This window comes from Eucalyptus grandis, chromosome 3 (assembly GCF_016545825.1).
Source record: "Eucalyptus grandis isolate ANBG69807.140 chromosome 3, ASM1654582v1, whole genome shotgun sequence".
NCBI classification, from domain to species: Eukaryota; Viridiplantae; Streptophyta; class Magnoliopsida; order Myrtales; family Myrtaceae; genus Eucalyptus; species Eucalyptus grandis.
The window spans coordinates 3760428-3782033 of record NC_052614.1 but is presented as its reverse complement, the minus strand read 5'-3'; the positions used below and the strand labels follow the sequence as shown (position 1 = coordinate 3782033).

At 39.9% G+C, this 21606-nt stretch overlaps 1 protein-coding gene across 2 annotated transcripts; it reads left to right on the top strand.

Annotated features, from left to right (window-relative positions):
- Positions 1-7475: 7475 nt before the first annotated feature.
- On the top strand, positions 7476-16814 carry LOC104436147 (TMV resistance protein N). Of its 2 annotated transcripts, none has more exons than XM_039310484.1 (6): positions 7476-7695; positions 7931-8063; positions 11582-12119; positions 12300-13410; positions 14076-14378; positions 14472-16814. In XM_039310484.1, exons 2-6 carry the CDS (start codon positions 7952-7954, stop codon positions 16443-16445), a joined length of 4038 nt encoding a protein of 1345 aa, XP_039166418.1. In that variant the 5' UTR covers positions 7476-7695; positions 7931-7951; the 3' UTR covers positions 16446-16814. The 2 variants fall into 2 exon arrangements, with proteins under 2 accessions (XP_039166418.1, XP_018725179.2); XM_018869634.2 differs by having other exon boundaries at positions 11567-12119.
- Positions 16815-21606: the final 4792 nt, after the last annotated feature.

Genomic DNA, 21606 nt, shown 5'->3' with positions numbered 1-21606 from the left:
GCTTCACGTTAGCTCCCTGAGAATTTGATTGATATGAATATTTATTTTGTTATAATTTTCTACATATTACTTTTTTCTTTTGCACCAATTCATTTTCGACATTAACGTTTAGAATAATAAAAGAATATAGTCTTAGACCTGTTACGCACAGGCATCTTGTTAGTTTCATATAAGAGTGGGTAACATCGACAAGAGTTGGTAAAATCAATCAAACAAATGTCGGTTGGAAAAAGAAAATTGGCTGGTAACTCAAAGGAAGTTGGTAACTTCAAGAAAAATTGTTAAGTTCATTCAAACGTGATCAAGTGTCGGTAAGTAACTGTGATAAGACTTGATCTAAAACTAGATGGTAACATAATCAGTAAAAAGATGTTACTGCTCCCAAATCAAGGTTGATAATTTTGTTTGAGAAATGGTAAATCTTTACTACTTGGGTAAGCTACTGTTTCCAAAGTTGGTAATTTATTGAAACTCGGGTAATTTGTAAACAGTAGGACTAATATTAACAATGGAATATAGGAATTGGTTACCGCCGGATAAGTAATTTACCGGTCACTTTCTCTTTTTGTGAACCGCCTTTGAACCTTCCAACGTTTGCAGAAACTTTGCTACACGTAGTTTTTGTCCCTCTTTGATAGAATCGTCCCTCTCCTTATAATCTTTTAAATTCCGTGTGCGGGAGGTTTCAAGGAAAATGGGTAGTTTGATTAACAAGGAAGTAAAGATAATTAATGTGATTACTCTGTGAAATGTGAAATAAACCTCTTTTTGAGGATGAGGCTGCTTGTAAGTTATGCCAAATTGTGAAATCGCGGCTCATTACCTAACGATTGAGAAGTCCACTTTATATAGATTTGTTCGCATTGTTGTCACGTGCGTACAAACTAGCAAATTGTCGCTGCATCGTACTAAATGCCAGCACAACGGTGAGGAAAAAACAGAGCCTTACTACTAAGAAATACTCAGTTTGAGGATGGAGAATGAGAAAGGTTTTAATAAAAATAAGAAAAATAAAAAATAAAAAGAAAGAAAGAAAGAAAGAAAGAAAGAGAGAAAGAAAGAAAGGAAGAATACTGGTCATTGGATGCAGCTTCCCCTTGTTAACCCAATTTCCCTTTGCTAGCAATGGAATGCCAAAACAATCGAAGCTCAAGCTCTTACTCCCTAGGAACTCAAAATTTGACTTATACTTTCAGTAGTAAACTTAAAAAATTGGGTCTGGATTAGGGATCCTAAGGATTAGTTCAAGGAGTTGCGAAAAAATATTCAAGTAAGCGACTAAATGAGAATAGCAGATAAACAAGAAGTTTAATGCGTGGTTCCTGATTGTGCTTCCATCAGGCTTGCTTTTAACTCAGATTGTTTGGACGGGGTTGTGCCCAAGATTCAAGAAGATAGTTGTTGTCTAGTTTCCCTTGTGTTAAGCATCATTGCTCGTTGTCGTTGAGAAATAAAATTGCAAATTATGAGAATGAGACGCAGCCGTATGGGAAGGGAAGGGCTACTAACTTGATTCTTTCAATTGATAAATTCAACTTCCGTTGTCCCATGTGAAAGAAAACAAGGGAGAAGAATGCGTATACATGTAAAAGTCCTGAATTTACAGGAGAAAGATAGAGAAGAAGCAGGTGCTTTCAATACTCTGAGGTTTTGTTGCCTTGAGGAGAACTTTAAGGGTCAAAACAAGAATGTACAGATCCTCTGTTTCTGACCTTCCTGTTCTATTCCAGCTGTATAATGCCTCCAATGCATGCCTATCATTTAGTGGACGAAGCTAATCCACTGTCGTGTGCTGTCCTTGCTACTGATGGTAAGAACCGTTCGAAAGGGAAGAATGAGAAGAGAACTTGGAACCTGCCGTGGAAAAAGAGCAATTACTGGATAACTCTCTCTTGGGGAATGACACGTTGTTATGATGAGAGCATACGGTTGGCCGTTCGCCTTTCAATTTGTGAAGTGCACACCCGCAATTGCGATGGTATGGTCTCCGCTCAATCTCCACATCGTTCACTGACAAGCTTCCTTCTACGACACACCGAAGCATCGTCTCAGCTGCTATGGTGGCCATTCTCTTCTCTTTCCAACAGTTCTACTGTGCTTGCTCTTATTTTGTGTATAAATTTTTTGTTATGAATCACTCGAGTGCCTCAGGGAACATTTAAATAGGAGTAGGAAGAGATGGACGTTAACAAAGTGTAGGAGTTCTCTAGAAAAGAGACCTCGGTTTTCGCTAGAATTCAAGAAATGTCGTTAATTTTGCTTCGAGTGTTCTCGTCCGGTTAGTTAACCAATAACGGATTTTTCGAGGGTTTTCTTGATTCCCAGCTATTTTGAGAGAGAGAGAGAGAGAGAGAGAGAGAGAGAGAGAGAGAGAAATGTTTATAAAATGTTTATATGGCTTTAAATGTTAGCTTGGCTTGGCTTGCACATGGTTTGTCGGAGTTCATTTCTATATGTAGATTCTTATATTGGCTTAGACTTCTCAGAACAGCAGCGTGTCTTTTAACTATTCCGTTAGCCAAGCGAATCCATGGAGACGTTTTCATGGTATGTATTAAAACGGGCGAGTTTTGTACGCATACTGGGTTTACATTTTTGTCATATTCTAGCAGCCCTTCAATTATTTTGGTTCATATTTTTGCTATTTTAATGAAAAACTCGTTTAATCAGCACTTCTATTAATTCACCTGAATTCATGTCAGTATATATATAGGTACAAATTATTTATACTGACTGAAATCTGATACTCCATGATTTCTATTCTTGGAATAAAGAAGAAGCTTTCATTCTCCCTTTTTATAAGAAATACGTAAAGTGGCCGGAAAATGCATAACTTGTTCAATGGTCTTTCCTCTGTTTTGTTTCATTTTGGCAGTTTGCAAGTTACTGTTCTCTCTGAAACTTGTACTCTCTGGATTGACATCCGATCAAGTTTAGATGTTGGTGGCGATGGTGAATTTAGTTCCATGTGTACTTGCTTGAACCTCATTTATGAATTTAAGCAGGTACACTACATTTAGCCAAGTTCCCCTGAAATCTGTTGACGGCCGTTGTTTGCGTATTTCTCTTACATATTGTCATATTTGTCTTCATTAAATTTAGTAAGAATAGCATAGAAGTACCCCCTCCGTTATTTTTAATCCCATTGACATCTTTGTGGGTTCTTTCACACTTCAATTCCTGTTTACCTAGGAGAACTGTGCTTGGGGTAACTGAAAATGTTATAGAAGCTACCGCCAAGGACCTTGCCATAAAGTCTATTCCGCGTTGTTTCACTGAATCAAATGTGAAATCTGCCATTAGAGTTGACCGAGACCTCTAAAACAGAACTTGCAGTTTGCTTAACGAATATTCTGCAGGAAAACGTGAGCAGTTGACCTTTACCAGGGAAATTTGATGGATTTCCATTGCTTGCTGGAAAAACAATATATTTTTGAAAATTGGTCATTTGCCTAAAGATGTCGGCAGACTTAGACAGCTGGTTACTTTGAATTACTTTAGTGTCTTGATGACAGAACTTAGTCATAAAAAGAAATATTTTGACCATTAAGGCATGTAGAAGACCTGAGCAGGTCTTTAAACTGCTCTACTCTGAAATGACCATCCCAGGGTGCTTTCCCCCCACAAGCCATTTACAGGCAAGTCAGGGGGAGGTACGCAGGATAACGGCCTCATAGGGCTTTCCGGCCACAACGCTTCTAACAGTGGGATCCCACCTAGAGGGAGGTCACTACCTTCTCTTAGCATATTAGACTGGTAAACCCTCAATGAATGGTCCCGGAAGGTGGCAACCTCCTGAGGTGGCCGGCCGGCAAACTCCAGATTCCAGCTACATCGCCTATAGACCGGAAGGCCAGACTAGGACTAATTATCTGTCACTTCAAAAAAATTGAGGACAAGACCCCACATGAAGGTAAAAATTAAGCATGTCCATAGTCAATTACTCGTGTGTGAACAAGAAGGCCGGAAACAGACGTTTGACTGGGCCCTATCAATAGAGTATTCTCTGTACAGATCACTTCAAGTTGCCATGCTCTCCAGCTCCTTACTGAAGTGTCATTCATACTCTTGAAAGGTTTTTATTTTATTTTTTAAGTCATATTTTATTGATAATTTGAGCTTAATCTCATAAATAACTATTAGATATATATATTTAATATATTATATATATATATATATATTCCATTTTCTCTTGCAATTAAGAAATATGACAGAGAAGTGTAAAGTACTAATTATAGTAGAATCATCAACTAGACGTAACTCTAATTTTAGAGTGAACAAATTCTCTTTATTGCTTTTATTCTCTATTTTCTTTGTGATTGTGTGACCAATCCTAATCTTCCTATGACTTAAAATGAGCATGTTGACTCAAGGGTCACAAGGCCCGGGCAAAGTCCACTCTTGAAAAGTCTATAGGGCAATATTGGAGGGACATAGAGTTTCAAAGAAAGCATAAGCAAATGATAAACGAATACCTCTTAGATGAACTTTAACTCAATTCACAATGCCATTATTAAACTTTTGATTAGTTTAATATGGTCTTTGAACTATTCTTAAAATGTTTAATCTAGTTCCAAAAATTTTAATATATTTAATATAGTCCCTTGACTTTCTATAACAAAAAAAGTCAAAAGTTTTCATCACTAATTTTAAAATAACTTTTCATTTTTAATCCATTTCACGAATCAACATAAAATATGTCTTTATAAATATTAGGATAGTTCCATTTAAGTATATTTTAGCTTATGATATCTTTAATAATGAAAGTAGAACCTCAGGTAGAATTGTATCAGGTTGATATTCCTGCAACTTTAATTTCCTAATTTACAAATAACTTAATTTCATTAAGATGACTTGAAACACAAAAACTCGAAAATCTTCTTCATACAAAAATTAAGAAAAAATATTTAGATTAGTATAAGTATAGATGGATTATTATTGCTATTAATTATTCTTATAAAAACACTTACTATTATAGAAATTAAAATTAAATTATACTTAAATAAGACTATAGTAATATTTAAAAGATATAAAATGTGAAAATGCAATAATAAGATAGCAGTTTTTCTTGTTGATTTAGGAAACTTATTGAAATGAAAAAGATAGTTTAAAATCTAGGCAATAGTGTAATTATGAAAACTTGCCATAGATACTAAAGGATTCATTTGATTTTATTATGGAAAGTTTAATGACTAGATTTGGCAAATTGAAAGTTTACATAGTAGATTGAACATTTAAGAATAGTTCAAAGACTATATTGAACGAATTAAAAGTACATTGATAATATTGCACATTTGGTCAAAGTTAAAGAACTATTTTGTGTCATTTTGGAACGATAGGTTCCAATATGACTTAGTATTTTTTGTTAAACTGAGAAGGAATGTCTAAATGTATCAACATATCCAATTAGATACACTTTCCCTTAAAAGATTATGTAAATAAATTGTGGGCTGATTGCGATTATCAATTGTTTTACAACATACAAATTCTCTAATGTTGTATTTTCCTAGCATAATTCACACGTACATTTTAATAATTTTTGCCCTACAAGTGACCTAAGTGTTAGTTTGCTCCCCTTCAATTTAGATATATTCTATATCAAAATGTCCCAGCTTAAATCTCCACATTGTTGTGTCTGAGGACTACAACAACAATTTAAACAAATAGGGGCCAAACTTTTCAGCAATTTTGTCTAGAACCTCCTTTTTCCGGAAAAAGGGAAGGAGAAGGATTTTCTTTGGGGGTTCCCTTTTGTTCTCGTTTAGTCCCTTTCATTTCGAAAGTCGTTTATATCTCTACATTGTTTCTTCCTTCTCACACCAATTAATTTTTTACTTTCATATTGTTTACTTTTAATACCTTCCAATAAGAAAATCGCCAAGAGAAAGATTAAATCTTAGCCGGTCAACAGTTGGACACAAAAGCCAATGAATTATGAGACAAATAGAATTATTAATTATTATATACTACATCAAGTTTCAGATATAATTTTTTTTTAAATTAACTCACATTAGTACCTTAATAAATTCGTTGATATATTTGGAGGTGAGGGACTCTGTTTTTCACGTGCATCTCGATAATGACCCACGTTAAACCACCTACTCCTCCTGACTGGAAGAGCTTTTTTTACCATGTCTGGTAGGACACCTCCAGGATGGACCTTCACTTGTTTCCCTCCATTAAATTTAATACGCGAGTACATTATAGAAAGAGAGGAAATCTGTATCCTCAGATCTTTCATTCTTTTGCTGTGGTTTCACATCCGAGTAGTCTTGCTTTCGGTTTTCATCCTCTTAGAATTTCTGAATATGAACGGAACGGCGATAACCTTCAGGGAGAAGCCGGTTTCTGAGTCCCCAGTTTCATCGGATGCTTCACCAGGATATGATTATGATGTGTTCTTAAGCTTCAGAGGTCCAGACTCTCGCAGGGCTTTACGAGCCACCTCTACGAGCGACTCCAAGAAGCGAGAGTTCGCGTGTTCAGAGACAACGACGAGCTCCCTCTAGGAGAGGAAATTGGCCCACAGCTTTTCTGGGCCATTGACAACAGCAAGATCTCGACCCCAGTTTTTTCGGAATGCTATGCTTCCAGCAAATGGTGTATTTTTGAGCTCGTTCGGCTGCTCAAGTGCAAGAAAGAGATGAAACAAGTGATCTTGCCCATATTCTATAAAGTAGAGCCCGCAGATGTGAAGTGGCTCAAAGGAACCTTTGGAGATGTCTTCAATTCATACAAGCAGCGTTTTGAGGATAGCGTCGTTCAGGAATGGAGACAAGCACTCATAGAAGTTGGATCCTTGAAAGGACTGATATCCGAAAATATTGCTAATGGGTACTTCCAAATCCCTTTTTCATATAAGCTGATTAATATATGGCAAAGTACAATAGTTGTTTAGACTATCGACCATTATGAATTTGCCAATTCATCTTGTTGCTTATTGTCTGAGTTTGTTCTAGTAAGTTTTACTCATTATATTTGTTCATGATCTCAATCATAACACCATTTTGACAGGAATGAGGCAGAGCTCATAAAAGCGGTTGTTGTGATGAGCGAGTTAAAGAAAGCTTTTAAGTTAGTGACCCCTAAACACTTGGTGGGAGTGGGCATTCATGTGAAAAAAATTATGACTATGGTAGATACTAAATTCGGAGATACTCGGAGATACTCTTGCCAAAGTCATCTACAATAAACTGTCAAGCCAATTCGAGCGCCATGGCTTCTTAGCTGATATCCGAGAAATGGAATCGCATGAGGGCATTGTGCTCTTGCAGAAGGAATTGATCTCTGAAGTTCTTAAAGGAAGCCCCCATGAAGTCTCTAACAGAGACGATGGAATCAATAACATCGGTTCTAGATTTGGGTTGGGGCGGGAGGGGGGATTTGGAAGTGACGTGAGGAGGAAAAAGGGGAGAAAAGAAAGAGAGAGAGAGAGAAAGAAAGGGAAGGGGGAAAGAATCGGCAGGAGGAGTGTGCCCCCCGCGGTACGTTATTCCCCATTTCAGCGTGCTCACGCAAAGACGTCAAACCGCCATCGGACGGATCCTAGAAATATCATCGCGTCTCGCATCTTCTCGACTTCCTCCATCCCCAGCAATAAATAAAGGCCAAAGATTTAACCTTTCTGGCGTTGTGGTTGCCCCCGAGTCTCCCCTGCTCCCTCCCTCCCTCTCTATGCGCGTTCCTTTATAGAAGGTCAGTCAGATCTGCAGTGCCCTTCGCGACATTCGTGCGCGCTTGTTCTGTTGTCGTTTCTTGATCTTTCTAGGTGTTCGAGCAGCTGCTAGTGCGAGTCGGGATCTTTTGCTGTGTGTTTTTAGTCGTTTTTTGTGCGTGTTGATGCCGTTCATGAGTGATATCGTCGAACCCAGATGGGGGTTTGCTCTTTGCATTGCCTGATTAGCTTGCTTTCGCAACTGGGTTCATCCAGGTTTGACGCGGATCGAGAGATATGCTGTTCTTCTACATGATTCTTGGTGTTGTTGCTGGTTATATTGCTGTCCGACTTTGGAGGACCATCAGCTCTGGTGATCACAAGGGATGGGTGTCGTGCTTCTTCCCCGGTATAGCGTTTTTGATCCTGACTGTTCTGAATTTTCGCTTGTGGGGTAGTCACAGCACTGGAGCTATCCCGTTTTCTCTTTCGTTATCCTGCTGTTGCTCTGGTTCTGCATGTCAGTTCCGCTTACTCTTTTTGGTAGATATCTCGGAGCGAAAGCTCCCCAGATCGAATATCCTGTGAGGACTAACCAAATTCCTAGGGAAATCCCACCTCAGAAATACCCATCTCGGTTGTTAGTCCTTGGTGTTGGCACTCTCCCGTTGGGCACCCTTTCCATCGAGCTATTCTTCATCATGGGTGCGTTTGGAAAGGCTTTTGGGCAAAGCTTTGAGAAAATGCAAAGGAGTTTTTCAAAATGTAAACTGTGTTTGGTAAATTGTATTTTGAAAGTCGTCTTTGAGTAAAATGGTGTTTGAAAAAATGATGTTTGCAAAAGACTTGTTATTCCAAAAAAAAAGAAAAAAGAAAATGAGAATTGGCCGGCCAAGAACAAGTAGTCACCGGTGAGGAGCAGGCGGTCCAGCGAAGGGTGGGTAGTTAGATGCAGGCCTTTCAGCAAAAGTAGCCAGTCCGGCAAGGGTTGCATGACGCTTTCCAGAGGGTCGCAGGCAACCAGATCTAAGGTTGCAACCCATCTAGTTGTAGATCTGGTCGCCGCTCGAGCCTCTGGCATAAGATCTGGTCGCGACTAGACCTGTAACCAGGTGGGTTGAGGGGCCCCGGCAACCTCTGTGCGGAGGTCGCAGTGCGGCAGGTGACAGTCGCCGGCGATCGCATTTGGTCGCAACCAGATTTGCGACCAAATGGCTTGCCGAGGGTCGCGTGACCCATCGGTGAGGATTTGGGTCATGGTGACTCAAATCTGAGCCGCCGCAGCCCAAATCTGGGCCGCCGGCTCGCTGGGGGTCGGGCGACCCAAATCTGAGCTGCGACTCGCCGGGGCGGCTCCTCGCCATGGTCATTGAGTCGCTGCGACTCACGAAGGGTCATGCAACGCCACGACTCGCGGAGGTCGCCCGACTCTCGACGACGATTGCCTAGGTTGTCGCGACCATGCCGATGTCCCTCTAGCAGTCGCTAGCCCCTCACAAACCGGCCCGGAGAAGATGAACAGTCTCATACAAGGGGAAAAAATGGAAAAATAAAAAATTAGGACAATTTTGGGAAAAAAAAAAAAGAATGAACAGTATCACATGGGCATGCCGAGAAAGCTGAAAGCCCAAAGCAGGTCCTCACTTGCCTTGGGCTTTCAGCCTTACAAATGCCACTTTGCCATTAAGGGACTTCCAAAGTTTTTCCCAAACACTCTTATTTTGGTCAAAGGGGCTTTTGATGCCCAAAGCTCCTTCGAAAGCTTCTCCCAAACGCACCCTAAATTGTTGCAAAATCCAATTCTCTTGACTCTTCCAAAAACATTTACTATTTCAAATGCTAGCGGTTGTTGCAGCTGTCATTCTTAAGTTGAATTTCCCCACTTAATCCAACATTAGTATTTTTCGTTAAATTAAGAAGAAATGTCTAAATGTATCAATATATCCAATTAGATACACTTTCCCTTAAAAGATTATGTAAATAAATTGTGGGCTGATTGTGATTATAATTGTTTTACAACATACAAATTCTCTAATGTTGGATTTTCCTAACATAATTCACACGTACATCTTAATAATTTTTTCCCTACAAGTGACTTTAGTGTTAGTTTGCTCCCTTTCAATTTAGATATATTCTATATCAAAATGTCCCAACTTAAATCTCCACTTTGTTGTGTCTGTGGACTACAACAACAATTGAAACAAATAGGGGCCAAACTTTTCAGCAATTTTGTCTAGAACCTCCATTCTTCCAGAAAAAGGGAAGGAGAAGGATTTTCTTTGGTGGTTCCTTTTTGTTCTTGTTTAGTTACTTTCATTTCGAAAGTCGTTTATATCTCTACATTTGTTTCTTCCTTCTCGCACCAATTAATTTTTTACTCTGATATTGTTTACTTTTAATACCTTCCAATAAGAAAATCGCCAAGAGAAAGATTAAGTCTTAGCCCGTCAACAGTTGGACACGAAAGCCAATGAATTATGAGACAATATAATTATTAATTATTATATACTACATCAACTTTCAAATATGATATTTTTTTAAAATTAATTCACATTAGTACCTTGATAAATTCGTTGATATATGCGGAGGTGATGGACTCAATGTGTTCTTCACGTGCATCTCAATAAATGACTGGTCCACGTTAAACCACCTACTCCTGACTGGAAGAGATTTAGGCCGTGCATGGTAAAAGGTGTTTCTGTTCCCAGGAACACAAATTTTTGTTTCGGGAACAAAAAGGAATAGAAATGCGTTTATTTGCATTTTGTTCCAAAATTATTTTTTTGTTCGCAGAAACACATTTGAAATGGAAACAAGAAACAAAACAAAGTTATTTCTTGTTTTTGGAACAAAATTTAGGAACACTTTTCTCTCTCTTCCATTTTTTCTCCCTTTTTCTTTCTTTTTCTTTGGCCGGTCGCCGGCCTTGGCCATGGCGGGCGACCGGTCGTCGAGGGCCGGTGACCTCGCCGGAGCGTCGCCTGCCCCCGACGAGGTTGAGCGTCGCCGGCCCCTGACGAGGAGCTCGCCCAGCCAAGGCGAGGGTGACCTCTCGCCGAGCCGGGTGAGCTTGATCTCGCCCGGATCCGGCGAGGCCGAGCTCGCCCAACGGCCGGTGAGGCTCGGCCTCACCAGATCCGGGCGAGCTCGAGCTCACCAGGGGTCGGTGACGCTCCGGCGAGGTCACCAGCCCTCGGCATGTCGCCGGCCCTTTGACGGCCGGTCGCCGGCCAAAGAAAAAGAAAGAAAAAGAAGAAGAAAGAAGAAGAAAAAAAGAGAGAAGAAAATGGAAGAGAGAGAAAAAGTTTTCCTAAATTTTGTTCTAGAAACATGAAATAACTTTTTTTGTTTCTTGTTTCCGTTCCAGATGTGTTTTTGAGAATAAAAAAATAATTTTAGAACAAAAACGCAAAAACCTCGCCATGGCTAGGCAAGGCCGTCGGTTGGTCGCCAGCCATGGCCGAGGCCGGCGACCGACCAAAAGAAGAAAAAAAGGAAAAAGAAAAAAGGAAAAATAAATAAGAAAATAAGAAAGAAAGTAGAAAAGATAAAATAAAAATATTAAAAAATTAAAAGAAATAAAAAAAAATTATACAAATTTACTAAACGTGTTTCTATTCTTTTTATATTTCTAGAACAGATTTATCAAACATGTTTTTTTTGTTAAAAATTGTTCCCCTGAAGCAGAAATACCTTTTTCTATTTCTATTCTCAGAAACAATTTTTAAACAAAAATGTTACCAAATGCACCCTTATTTACTATGTCTGGTAGGACACCTCCAGGATGGACCTTCACTTGTTTCCCTCCATTAAATTTAATACACGAGTACATTATAGAAAGAGAGGAAATCTGTATCCTCAGATCTTTCATTCTTTTGCAGTGGTTTAGCATCCGATTAATCTTGCTTTCAGTTTTCATTCCCTCAGAATTTCTAAAGGTGAAGAGAACAGCAATTACCTTCGTGGAGAAGCCGGTTTCCGAGTCCCCAGTTTCATCGGATGCTTCGCTAGGATGTGATTATGATGTGTTCTTAAGCTTTAGAGGTCCAGACTCTCGCAAGGGCTTTACGAGCCACCTCTATGAGCGACTCCGAGAAGCGAGAGTTCGCGTGTTCAGAGATGACGACGAGCTCCCTCTAGGAGAGGAGATTGGCCCACAGCTTTTCCGGGCCATTGACAACAGCAAGATCTCGATCCCAGTTCTCTCGGAATGCTATGCTTCTAGCAAATGGTGCCTTTTTGAGCTCGTTCGGATGCTCAAGTGCAAGAAAGAGATGAAACAAGTGATCTTGCCCATATTCTATAAAGTAGAGCCTGCAGATGTGAAGTGGCTCAAAGGAACCTTTGGAGATGTCTTCAATTCATACAAGCAGCGTTTTGAGGATAGCGTTGTTCAGGAATGGAGACAAGCACTCAAAGAAGTTGGATCCTTGAAAGGACTGGTATCCGAAAATATTGCTAATGGGTACTTCCAAATCCCTTATTCATATAAGCTGATTAATATATGGCAAAGTACATTACTTTTTTAGACTATCGACCATTATTAATTTGTCAATTCATCTCGTTGCTTATTATCTGAGTTTGTTCTAGTAAGTTTTACTCTTGATATTTGTTCATGATCTCGATCATAGCACGATTTTGACAGGAATGAGGCAGAGCTCATAAAAGCGGTTGTTGTAAAGGTTTTGAGCGAGTTAAAGAATGCTTTTAAGTTAGTGACCCCTAAACACTTGGTGGGAGTGGACATTCATGTAAAAGAAATTATGACTATGGTAGATACTAAATTTGGAGATACACGGATACTTGGAATTCATGGAATGGGTGGTGCCGGTAAAACAACTCTTGCGAAAGTCATCTACAATAAACTGTCAAGCCAATTTGAGCGCTGTGGCTTCTTAGCTGATATCCGAGAAACGGAATCGCATGAGGGAATTGTGCACTTGCAGAAGGAATTGATCTCTGAAGTTCTTAAAGGAAGCCCCCACGAAGTTTCTAACAGAGACGACGGAATCAATATCATCAGTTCTAGATTTGAAGGCAAAAGAGTTCTCATTTTTCTTGATGATGTTAGTCACAAAGATCAGTTAGATGCACTTGTGGGAGGGCATGGGTTGTTTGGCTCTGGAAGTAGGATCATTATTACAACTAGAGATAAGCATATTCTTAATCAGTTTGGGACGTCAGACTGGGAATATGAACTTATGGGATTGGACAAAGAAAATTCTATGGTTCTATTTTGTAGACATGCGTTTCAACGTGACTTCCCTCCTCCTGCCTTCAACGACCTTTGTCATGATATTGTCTCAACTACTGGGCAGCTCCCGTTGGCTCTTGAGGTTATTGGGTCACTCTTGTGCGACAAAAGCGGGGCAGCGTGGAGAGACACATTAGAGAAGTTGAGAGAAGTGCCGCATGAGAAGGTTGAAGAGAAGCTGAAGATAAGTTATGATACCCTAACTGATGATGTGAAGCAAATATTCCTTGACGTTGCATGTTTTTTCAATGGAACAGATCCAAGACTTCCAACTTACATGTGGGATGACTGTGGCTTCTCTCCGAACTTGGGACTAGAAGTGCTGAGTCTCATGTCCCTAGTCAAAATTGTCCCTGGCAATGGGGAAAATCGGCTATGGATGCATGATCAGTTAAGAGATCTTGGTAGAAGTATTGTTTCTAAGGGAAACTCTGTCAAGCCAAGTGAACGCAGTAGATTATGGATTCACGAGGAAGCTTTGAAAGTGCTTGAGAGAAATGAGGTACAATGTTTTCAACTCTCTACTTTTTACTTGCCTCTTTTAGGCTATAAAAGTGGCCTAAAAGTGTGGAGTCTAGTTTTGAAAAAACGAAGGTTGTGGGTAGAATCAGCAAATTTGTGACAACATCAGCTTAGGCACAATACCGCTGATGTGAGGTCAAGCTATTCATGTCAAATCGTGTCTCTCTCATAATAGACCCCAAAATGAAAATGTAGACATCCAACCTAACTTGTATATTCATGTTTAGACATTGTCAGACATTGTCTGATTCAGCGGGATAATATCTTAGGTTGCTACATGACACAATCACACACAATCGGTTCAACCGGGTACCGGTTATGTTCTCTATCCTGTTTGACCCCTGCAAGAAAATCGATCAAAACCAGAAAAGCCAGTCAATCTAGAAAGCAGTCGAACTGAAATAATTCAAAGAGTTCCCATAAATGGTAATGGAGCATGCCTGGAGTCAATGCTTTTACGATCCTTAGAGTTCTGTTATAAATTGGATGGATGTATGATCCTTAGAGTTCTGTTATAAATTGGATGGATGTACAGTTATACCAAATATTACGTATGGAACAAACGGAACAATTTGTCACGCTTTTAATTAGCCTCCATTCGGTCTTGCGCGGCGCACTTATTCCTCAGTTTCTGGGCACTTGCAGGGAACGAGTCAGATCGAGGCCCTCCGTCTTGAGTATTCCCCTTCCCTTTCTAAACTATACTGCTTAACAAATGAGCAGTTTAGAAAACTGCCGAACTTAAGGTACCTTCGTATCAAGCAGGCTGAAGTCACGGGCCATTTCAAGGGCCTTCTTCCTAATTTAAGATGGCTTGATTGGATTGCCTGCCCAACGTCTTTTTTTCCACCAGACTTTCATCCGGAGAACTTGGTTATTCTTAACGTAAGAGCCAGTAGTCTCACAGAGCACTGGGACGCATGGCACCATGTGAATGGATTACCGAAGGTAAATCTCCATCTTCTTTTGAATTTTGCGAGGTATATGATAAATTCAAGAGCTAACGTTGCTATATTTTGTTTGTGGTGGATTGCGAACCAGCTCAAAGTTCTGAGGCTTCTGCACTGCGAGAATTTGACTGAAACTCCTGACTTCTCAGCTCTCCGGAATCTTGAGATCTTGAATCTTGAATATTGTGTTAATCTAGTCAAAGTTCATCCTTCTATCAGGAGTATCACGAAACTCGTATCCTTGAGTCTGAAGGGATGTGACAAACTCAAGGAGCTACCTGAAGAAATGGGGAGACTAACAAACTTGACGGAGCTTCTTATTGATGACAGTTCCATAAAAGAGATTCCCATGTCCATAGGTCGCATGAGGAAGCTTGAGATTGTTTCTGCTCGTAATTGTAGATCATTGGTTCGAATTGACAGCTCCATAAAATCCCTCTGGAACTTGCATAGCTTGCTGCTACAGGAATGCAACTCATTGGAAACACTGCCCGACTCCATTGGACAATTGACATCATTAACCCAACTGCATTTATCACATTCGGCTATTAAGGAGCTGCCCTACTCCATTGGGAATCTGCACAATTTGAAAGTTCTGCTCATGACTAATATATTCTTAGAAAGTTTACCAAGAACCATGGGAAGGTTGAAGAAGCTTGAAGAGTTAGATGCCTCAGGGTGTAAATATCTGCAAGGAGAAATCCCTAGTGAGATAGGGGATTTATCTTCACTGCGAGTCCTTCGGTTAAAAAAGACCCGCATTTCCAGTTTGCCAAAAAGCATTCACAAGTTATCACATCTCCAAGAGCTTGATTTATGGAAATGCGAAGAGCTACAATATCTGCCAGAGCTTCCCTCGAGCTTAACAAGTCTACATTTCGCTTGTCAGATAATCTCAGATATTGCCAACCTAATCAATCTAACACAATTATCAATGAAAGTCAAGGATTTGAGTGCCTTAACTACGATGAAGACCCTCTCTCAACTTGTTGATCTCCACATTGAACTTCATGATGACATAAAATGGCTCCCAGATCTTCCCTCAAGTCTGTTGAAGCTTGAAGTCAGCCAAGGTCCAGATTTGGAGAGATTTCCAGATTTGTCAAATTTTAAACGCTTATCAGAATTGCATCTCCACAGTTGCTCTGAGTTAACTGAAATCAAAGGGCTTGAAGAACTTGTTTGCCTAACTGCTTTGACAGCATCATTTTGTGAAAAGCTATATAAGCTGGAGGGCCTTGAACGTTTAGTCTCATTAAGATCGATCATCATACGGGGTTGTAAAGCATTAGAAACATTACCGGATCTTTCGGGTTTGAAATTTCTGAAGAAATTTGATGCTGCGGCTTGTGAGAATCTGGTTGGAATTCAAGGCCTTGATAGATGGGAATACTTGGAAGAACTGGATATCTCCGAGTGTTATTCCATTGAGAGGTTACCGGACTTTTCTAACTTAAATGGTCTGAAGAGAATAGAAGCTGGGGGTTGCAAGAAGTTAGTTGAAATAACGGACCTTTATAAAGCTGAACGCTTGGAAATGTTGGACCTCTCCGACTGTAGCTCTTTGGAAAGTTTACCAGAACTACCGTGCCCTGGAGCCTTGCAATATCTGAACATCAATGGCTGTGAGAAGATCCATGATATCCAAACGCTTGAGGCATTCTCTTCATGCAAAAGACTATGCATTGAAAAATGCAAGTCAATTGTAAACATTCCAGATCTTTCGGAATTTGAAGATTTAGAATACTTGACCCTGAATAAATGTCCACAGCTTGTGGATGTTCCAGGGCTTAATCGAGCAAGATCATTAAAATTTATTAACATTTCATGGTGCGAGATGCTTGAGAACTTACCAGATTTGTCAGGTTTACAACTTTTGGAAGATCTAAAAGTACGACATTGTGGGAAACTAACAGAGCTCCAGGGGCTTGGAGGGTTGAGATGCTTAAGCATTGTGGATTTCTCTGGATGCAACTTCCTGAAACCCCCAGAATTACCTAACAGAACACGCCAAGTATGTTCATCATCTGACTACGAGGATCCAGGCCAGATCGTTTTGAGGTGATTTGGAAGTTGCAACTGTCTTTTTGCCTCTGAACCATTACCTGACCTTTTTCCCCCGTTCAACATTAAGAACTGAATTCTGTTTTGAGTTACCATTCACCGTCGATTTGTTCTTGGCCACCCCAATATATTCCTATGTCTTTTCCCATCACGGACATGGTGATGCTCTATCTTCTTTGCCATGTGATTTGACTAGCTGTAGTTTTTTGTTCCCTTTTGGCCGGGTATAGTGACCAGCTGCAGTTTACTTGTTTTCTATTATGTCTGTGTGGCTTGCAACAATCAGTTCCAAAGACCAACTCCCAAGTCTGCTTCATTGATCAGTAACCCATGCATTAGCAACTATTGCATTAAATTTTGTTTGTCTGCACTTGTCTCTTGGGTTGCTTTTGTATTCTAAACTGGCCCTACATCAAAGTGTTTTTTCCATTGCCAGCAACAACTTGCATATTGCCAATTTATGCATTATCATGTAGTACATTCATCTAGGAATGTCGGTGCGACTCGATTAGTCGACTATAGATCTTCTAGATAACCATCAGTGCACTTCGGAAAAATCCCCTCATCAATCATTCGTCAAATTAGGAATAGACAGGAGTTACTCTTTCTGGGATACGTGGGATTGAATTATCCTTCGTATTATGTGAAAGTGAATATCTCTGAATCTAACCCTGGGGGCTGGTTCTGTGGTCAAGCATTTTGGATGAGGCAGATCCTTAATCGATGCATGACTGAGAGGTTCACGTACATACATGGATTACTCGAGCTAAAATATTCAACTCCCTCCCCCGCCGCCCCCCAAATTACAAAAAAGAAAAAGAAATCTATGGTCATCACTAATGAGATCTAAAGATATAGCAGCACCAATTTTATAGTGTTTACTTGGACAATTCCTCGTGCTGTTGCAACTCTAGATGTTTGGCTTTACTTACCCTGATAATTCCTTGTTTTAAGGACGAGATTAACAGAAAAACATCCAACAAAATTGTGGATACTCAATGCTTCATTAGTTAACTGACCAGTGAGCATGTGAACTCGAGAAGACTCTGAAAAAGATTGTCTTGAGCTGGAAAGAGAGAAGAAACCAATGAAATATTAGTACCTCTGCCCCGACTTTGACTCTTTTCTGCCCAATGAACAGACGAAATGGAGGATTCCTGTTTTAAATCCGAAGCAGGGGACTGAAGATTTAGAATAGAGAGGAAAGAGTTAGCAATTTTTGGCATCGAATCTTTTCTTGATCATCTGGAGGAGGTGAGTAGGTTAGAGAATATGGAGGAATAGACAATGTGGCTTCTTCCTATCGTGGTGCCTTTTGCATTAGTCTTGCTTTTTGTGTTCGTGTGTAAGAAAAGAAGACCAAAACCAAGCAGTTTTGCTGAGGAATTAATAACCACTTCATCAAATGATCCTGCTTGATGCAATTACAATATTTTCTTGAGCTTCAGAGGTCCAAATTCATGGAAGGGCTTCACCAGTCCCCTGTACCAGAGACTCGTGAAGCCAGAGTCTGTCGTCCACAATAAGCTTGAGCATGTTATCTATTGTGTTGGTTTTCCCTAAATGTGTTTTTTTTATTTGATTAAAATTAGATTTTGGTCCAACGACAATGCATACCGTGCATCTCATGAAACATAATTATAACCACACAAAACTTCATAGGGTCTAAAACTCAATGAACAGGAAGACCGCCTTGAGGTGATTACAGAATTTTCAACACTCCTTTCCGTTTATGATCCATGACACTGAACTTTTCTCCATCCCATGGTAATTGTTTGGATTTGTGGAAAGCTTCAACAGTCGAGAAGTCCATTAGTTATTAAGCTCTTCATCAGCAAATACTTAACTTGATATTAGCAATGGCATACTAGTACACGGAAAAACGAAGTAGTATAACTGTGAACATCAGGGTATAGGAATCCAATATTCTCAACAGATTCCAGATGCATTTGTGCATCATAGTTGCAGGCAAATGCAGAGTTCAGGAGCAACAACACACTCAAGTAAAGGTGACCTCATACCAAATATTTGCGTTGCACTCACTGATCACTTACTTATTAAGAGACTGAAGGTGATGCATTTCTGAACTTAAGAGGGGACAAAAGTGACGGCGTCACTTCCCAGGCAAACAAAAGAGGAGCTGTTATTTGTAAAAGATGCAAGCAGAAATGAGAAGTTAAAGTAAATCCTTCAACGATCTGATTCATATGCTGTCAAAATTCCTGCAGAAGTACACCCTGGAGAACTCCTTCGAAAATTTGTAAGAACTCCTTCGAAAATTTTGTACTCTCTGGGAAGCATTTGTAAGAACTCCTTCGAAAATTTTGCTTCTTAGCGTTCTTGTGCAGTTGGTTAACAAAAACCGAGCTTTTCAAGGAACTTCTTCACTCCTAGCCATGGAACTTCTACAGATAGAGACTCGGGAATTTGGGCTCTACTGACTTCAATCAGCACCTGAAAAAAGTTTTCTTCAAATCGCTTTCCCAGACACGAATTGAGGAAACTGTATGATTAGTGTAATTAATCGTTATTCTCTTTCTTTTTGTCAGTTTTTTTTTCTTGTTTTCTTATTCTTCGAACAATTGCCTTCTCTGGCATGCATCATGTGTAGCAAAGTTGCACTGGACTTTGCACTAGCCGTAGTCCCATATATATGAGGCTCTTCATTGCTTTACTCTGTTCTGGATAAAATATAGATCTTCCTGTTCATAAGTTGCTAGGATGTGGTTCAACAAAACTGTATTGTATTGGGTATCTTGGTCTTGCACTTAGGATCCATTTGCTTTGCAAAAATATGATGCTTTTGGAAAAATATTCTTCAAAGAGAAAAATGATAGTATTTTCTAGTGTTCGGTTAAGCTCATGAAATGAATTTTCGCCCGTTTGGAATAAAACCAAAAAAATGGATCTTTTGTCACTCGAATTTAATGGGTCCAATTCGGTGTGGACAACTCGTTTTTCTGTAAAACAAGCTAAACTGAGCTGAGAAAAGAATTAAAACCCAAAACACATGTCATGACCTCCTTCAGCCAAAGCCCAAATAAACTTGTTCCCAGGGTGTAGACCTCCCTCATTGGCTTATCCTTGCACGTCATCACGAGTCTCTCTACCCTCATATCGTCATAATGTCTTTTAGTATCTTCGCGGAATGAGTTTAAGAACATACCGTGATTATCTGGATAAGCAAATTCAAATCATATCTCTCCCTTAACTAATCTCATTGCACAAAAATAAAAGAATTAAGCCTTAGGTTCTGCAAAATGAGTGATCAATTCGAAATCACCTAAATTCAAACTTATCAAAAGATGGATAATACCAAAATGTGGACCTAGAAGTAAGCTACCATCACGGACCTTGACATTGATTCTATTCGGCGTTGCTTTACTGGATCAAACGTTAAATCTACTACTAGAGTTGACCGAGACCTCTAAACAGAACTCACAGTTTGCTTAGTGAGTATTCTGCAGGAAAACGTGAGTCGTTGACCTTTTACATGGAAACTTGAAGTATTTCCATTTAAGAAATACGCTCGCTGGAGAAATATATTGCTGAAAATTGGTCTTGTGCAAAAAGATGTGGGCAAAGTAGAGCCGTCAAATTGGCAAGTTAGGTTAGGTTTTGGTTGAGATCTAAATTGACCCATTTAACTCATATCAACCCATTTATGTATAATGCAATTTTAGTAGCCCACACTTAACCTAATCCAAATCTAACTCAAACCCGACTTGACTCATATTACTAGTACACATCTATATTTAATTTAACATAGAAAGAGCACGTACTCACTCTTTTAACTCACTTTAAGTTCTTCAATTGAATGGTCAACCCCATGATTTGAGGGAGCTTGGGGGTCGAGTTATGGATAAGGGCATAGGTGAGGCAAAGGATGATCAATCTTCATTGATCACAAGTTAGAGCATTATGATCATTCCTCAATCTCAAGAAATTAAGATCATGGATATGTTGGTTCGGCTTGAGTTAGGCGTACCATAAAGAGCAAGTCACCCTAAGCAGCAGCGCTGAATTGTGAGTAAAAGCTCACGATTAAGTCGCCCTAAGCAGCAGCGCTGAATTGGGGCTTGCCCAATGACCACGGTTGGGGGTTCGAATCATTATTTTTTCAAGAGGTTGGGACGAGGCGTGGTTTCAACTCTCCGTGATTATAATAATAAACTTGTATAGGGAAGACTTTCCTCTCTTACCTCGCTCTGTCTAGTCCCTTGACCTCCTTCCTTGTGTCAACTTCAACAAAAGACCAACGTAAAATTGAAAAGGCTCTGGAAATGAAAGAGCAACCTCCTCAAATTTGACCAAGCCAAAACAACCATCCGAAATTTTATAAGTAATTAACTTCAATGATCAGAAATCTTCGGAGAAGACGCCAGAAATAGGCAGCGGGGGCCAGTGGTGACGCCGATCAGTTGGGATCAAAGAGGATAAAGAGAGCTCACCAAAGATGGAGAATGATGTCTGGCGATCACTGGAATCGAACATGGAGAGAGGGCAAGAAGAGAGGAGCGAAGTGGGAGCGACTCAACAAGAACTCTTCAAGACTCAAGAGGGAGCAAAGTTAGTTTGCTATGGTTGGAGGTAGGTTTCTATCCGAACATTAAACCCTTTTTTTTTTCATTTTAAAACCCATTTAAATCTATATTTCACATTTCAGTTGACACATCTATGATCCACTCAAGTAAAATTGAGTTACATCATGGGGTTATGACCTATTCTGATAGGCCTAGAGCAAACTTACACAGCTAGTTAATGTAAATTATACTAGTGTCTTGATCATCCATTCATAAAAAAGAAATATTTCGATCCTTAAGGCATGCAGTGAAACTCCAGATTCCAGCTACGCACTGTAGATTGGAAGGCTAGACTAGGCCTGATTATCTGTGACTGGAATTGAGGACGGGACCCACGAGAAGGCAGAAATCAAGCATGTCCATTGTCGATGAAGGGTTGATACATGCGAGTGCGTGAACAAGAAGACCAGAAACAGACGTTTGACGGGGGCCAATCAATAAAAGTATTCTCTGTACATATCACTTTAAGTTCCCGAATGAGCTCTCGATCTGCTATGGCTAAGAATTAGCACGTTGACTCAAGGCTCCCAAGCTCCGGGCAAAGCCCACCCTTAAGAAGTCTGAAGAAGAATCCTTGCA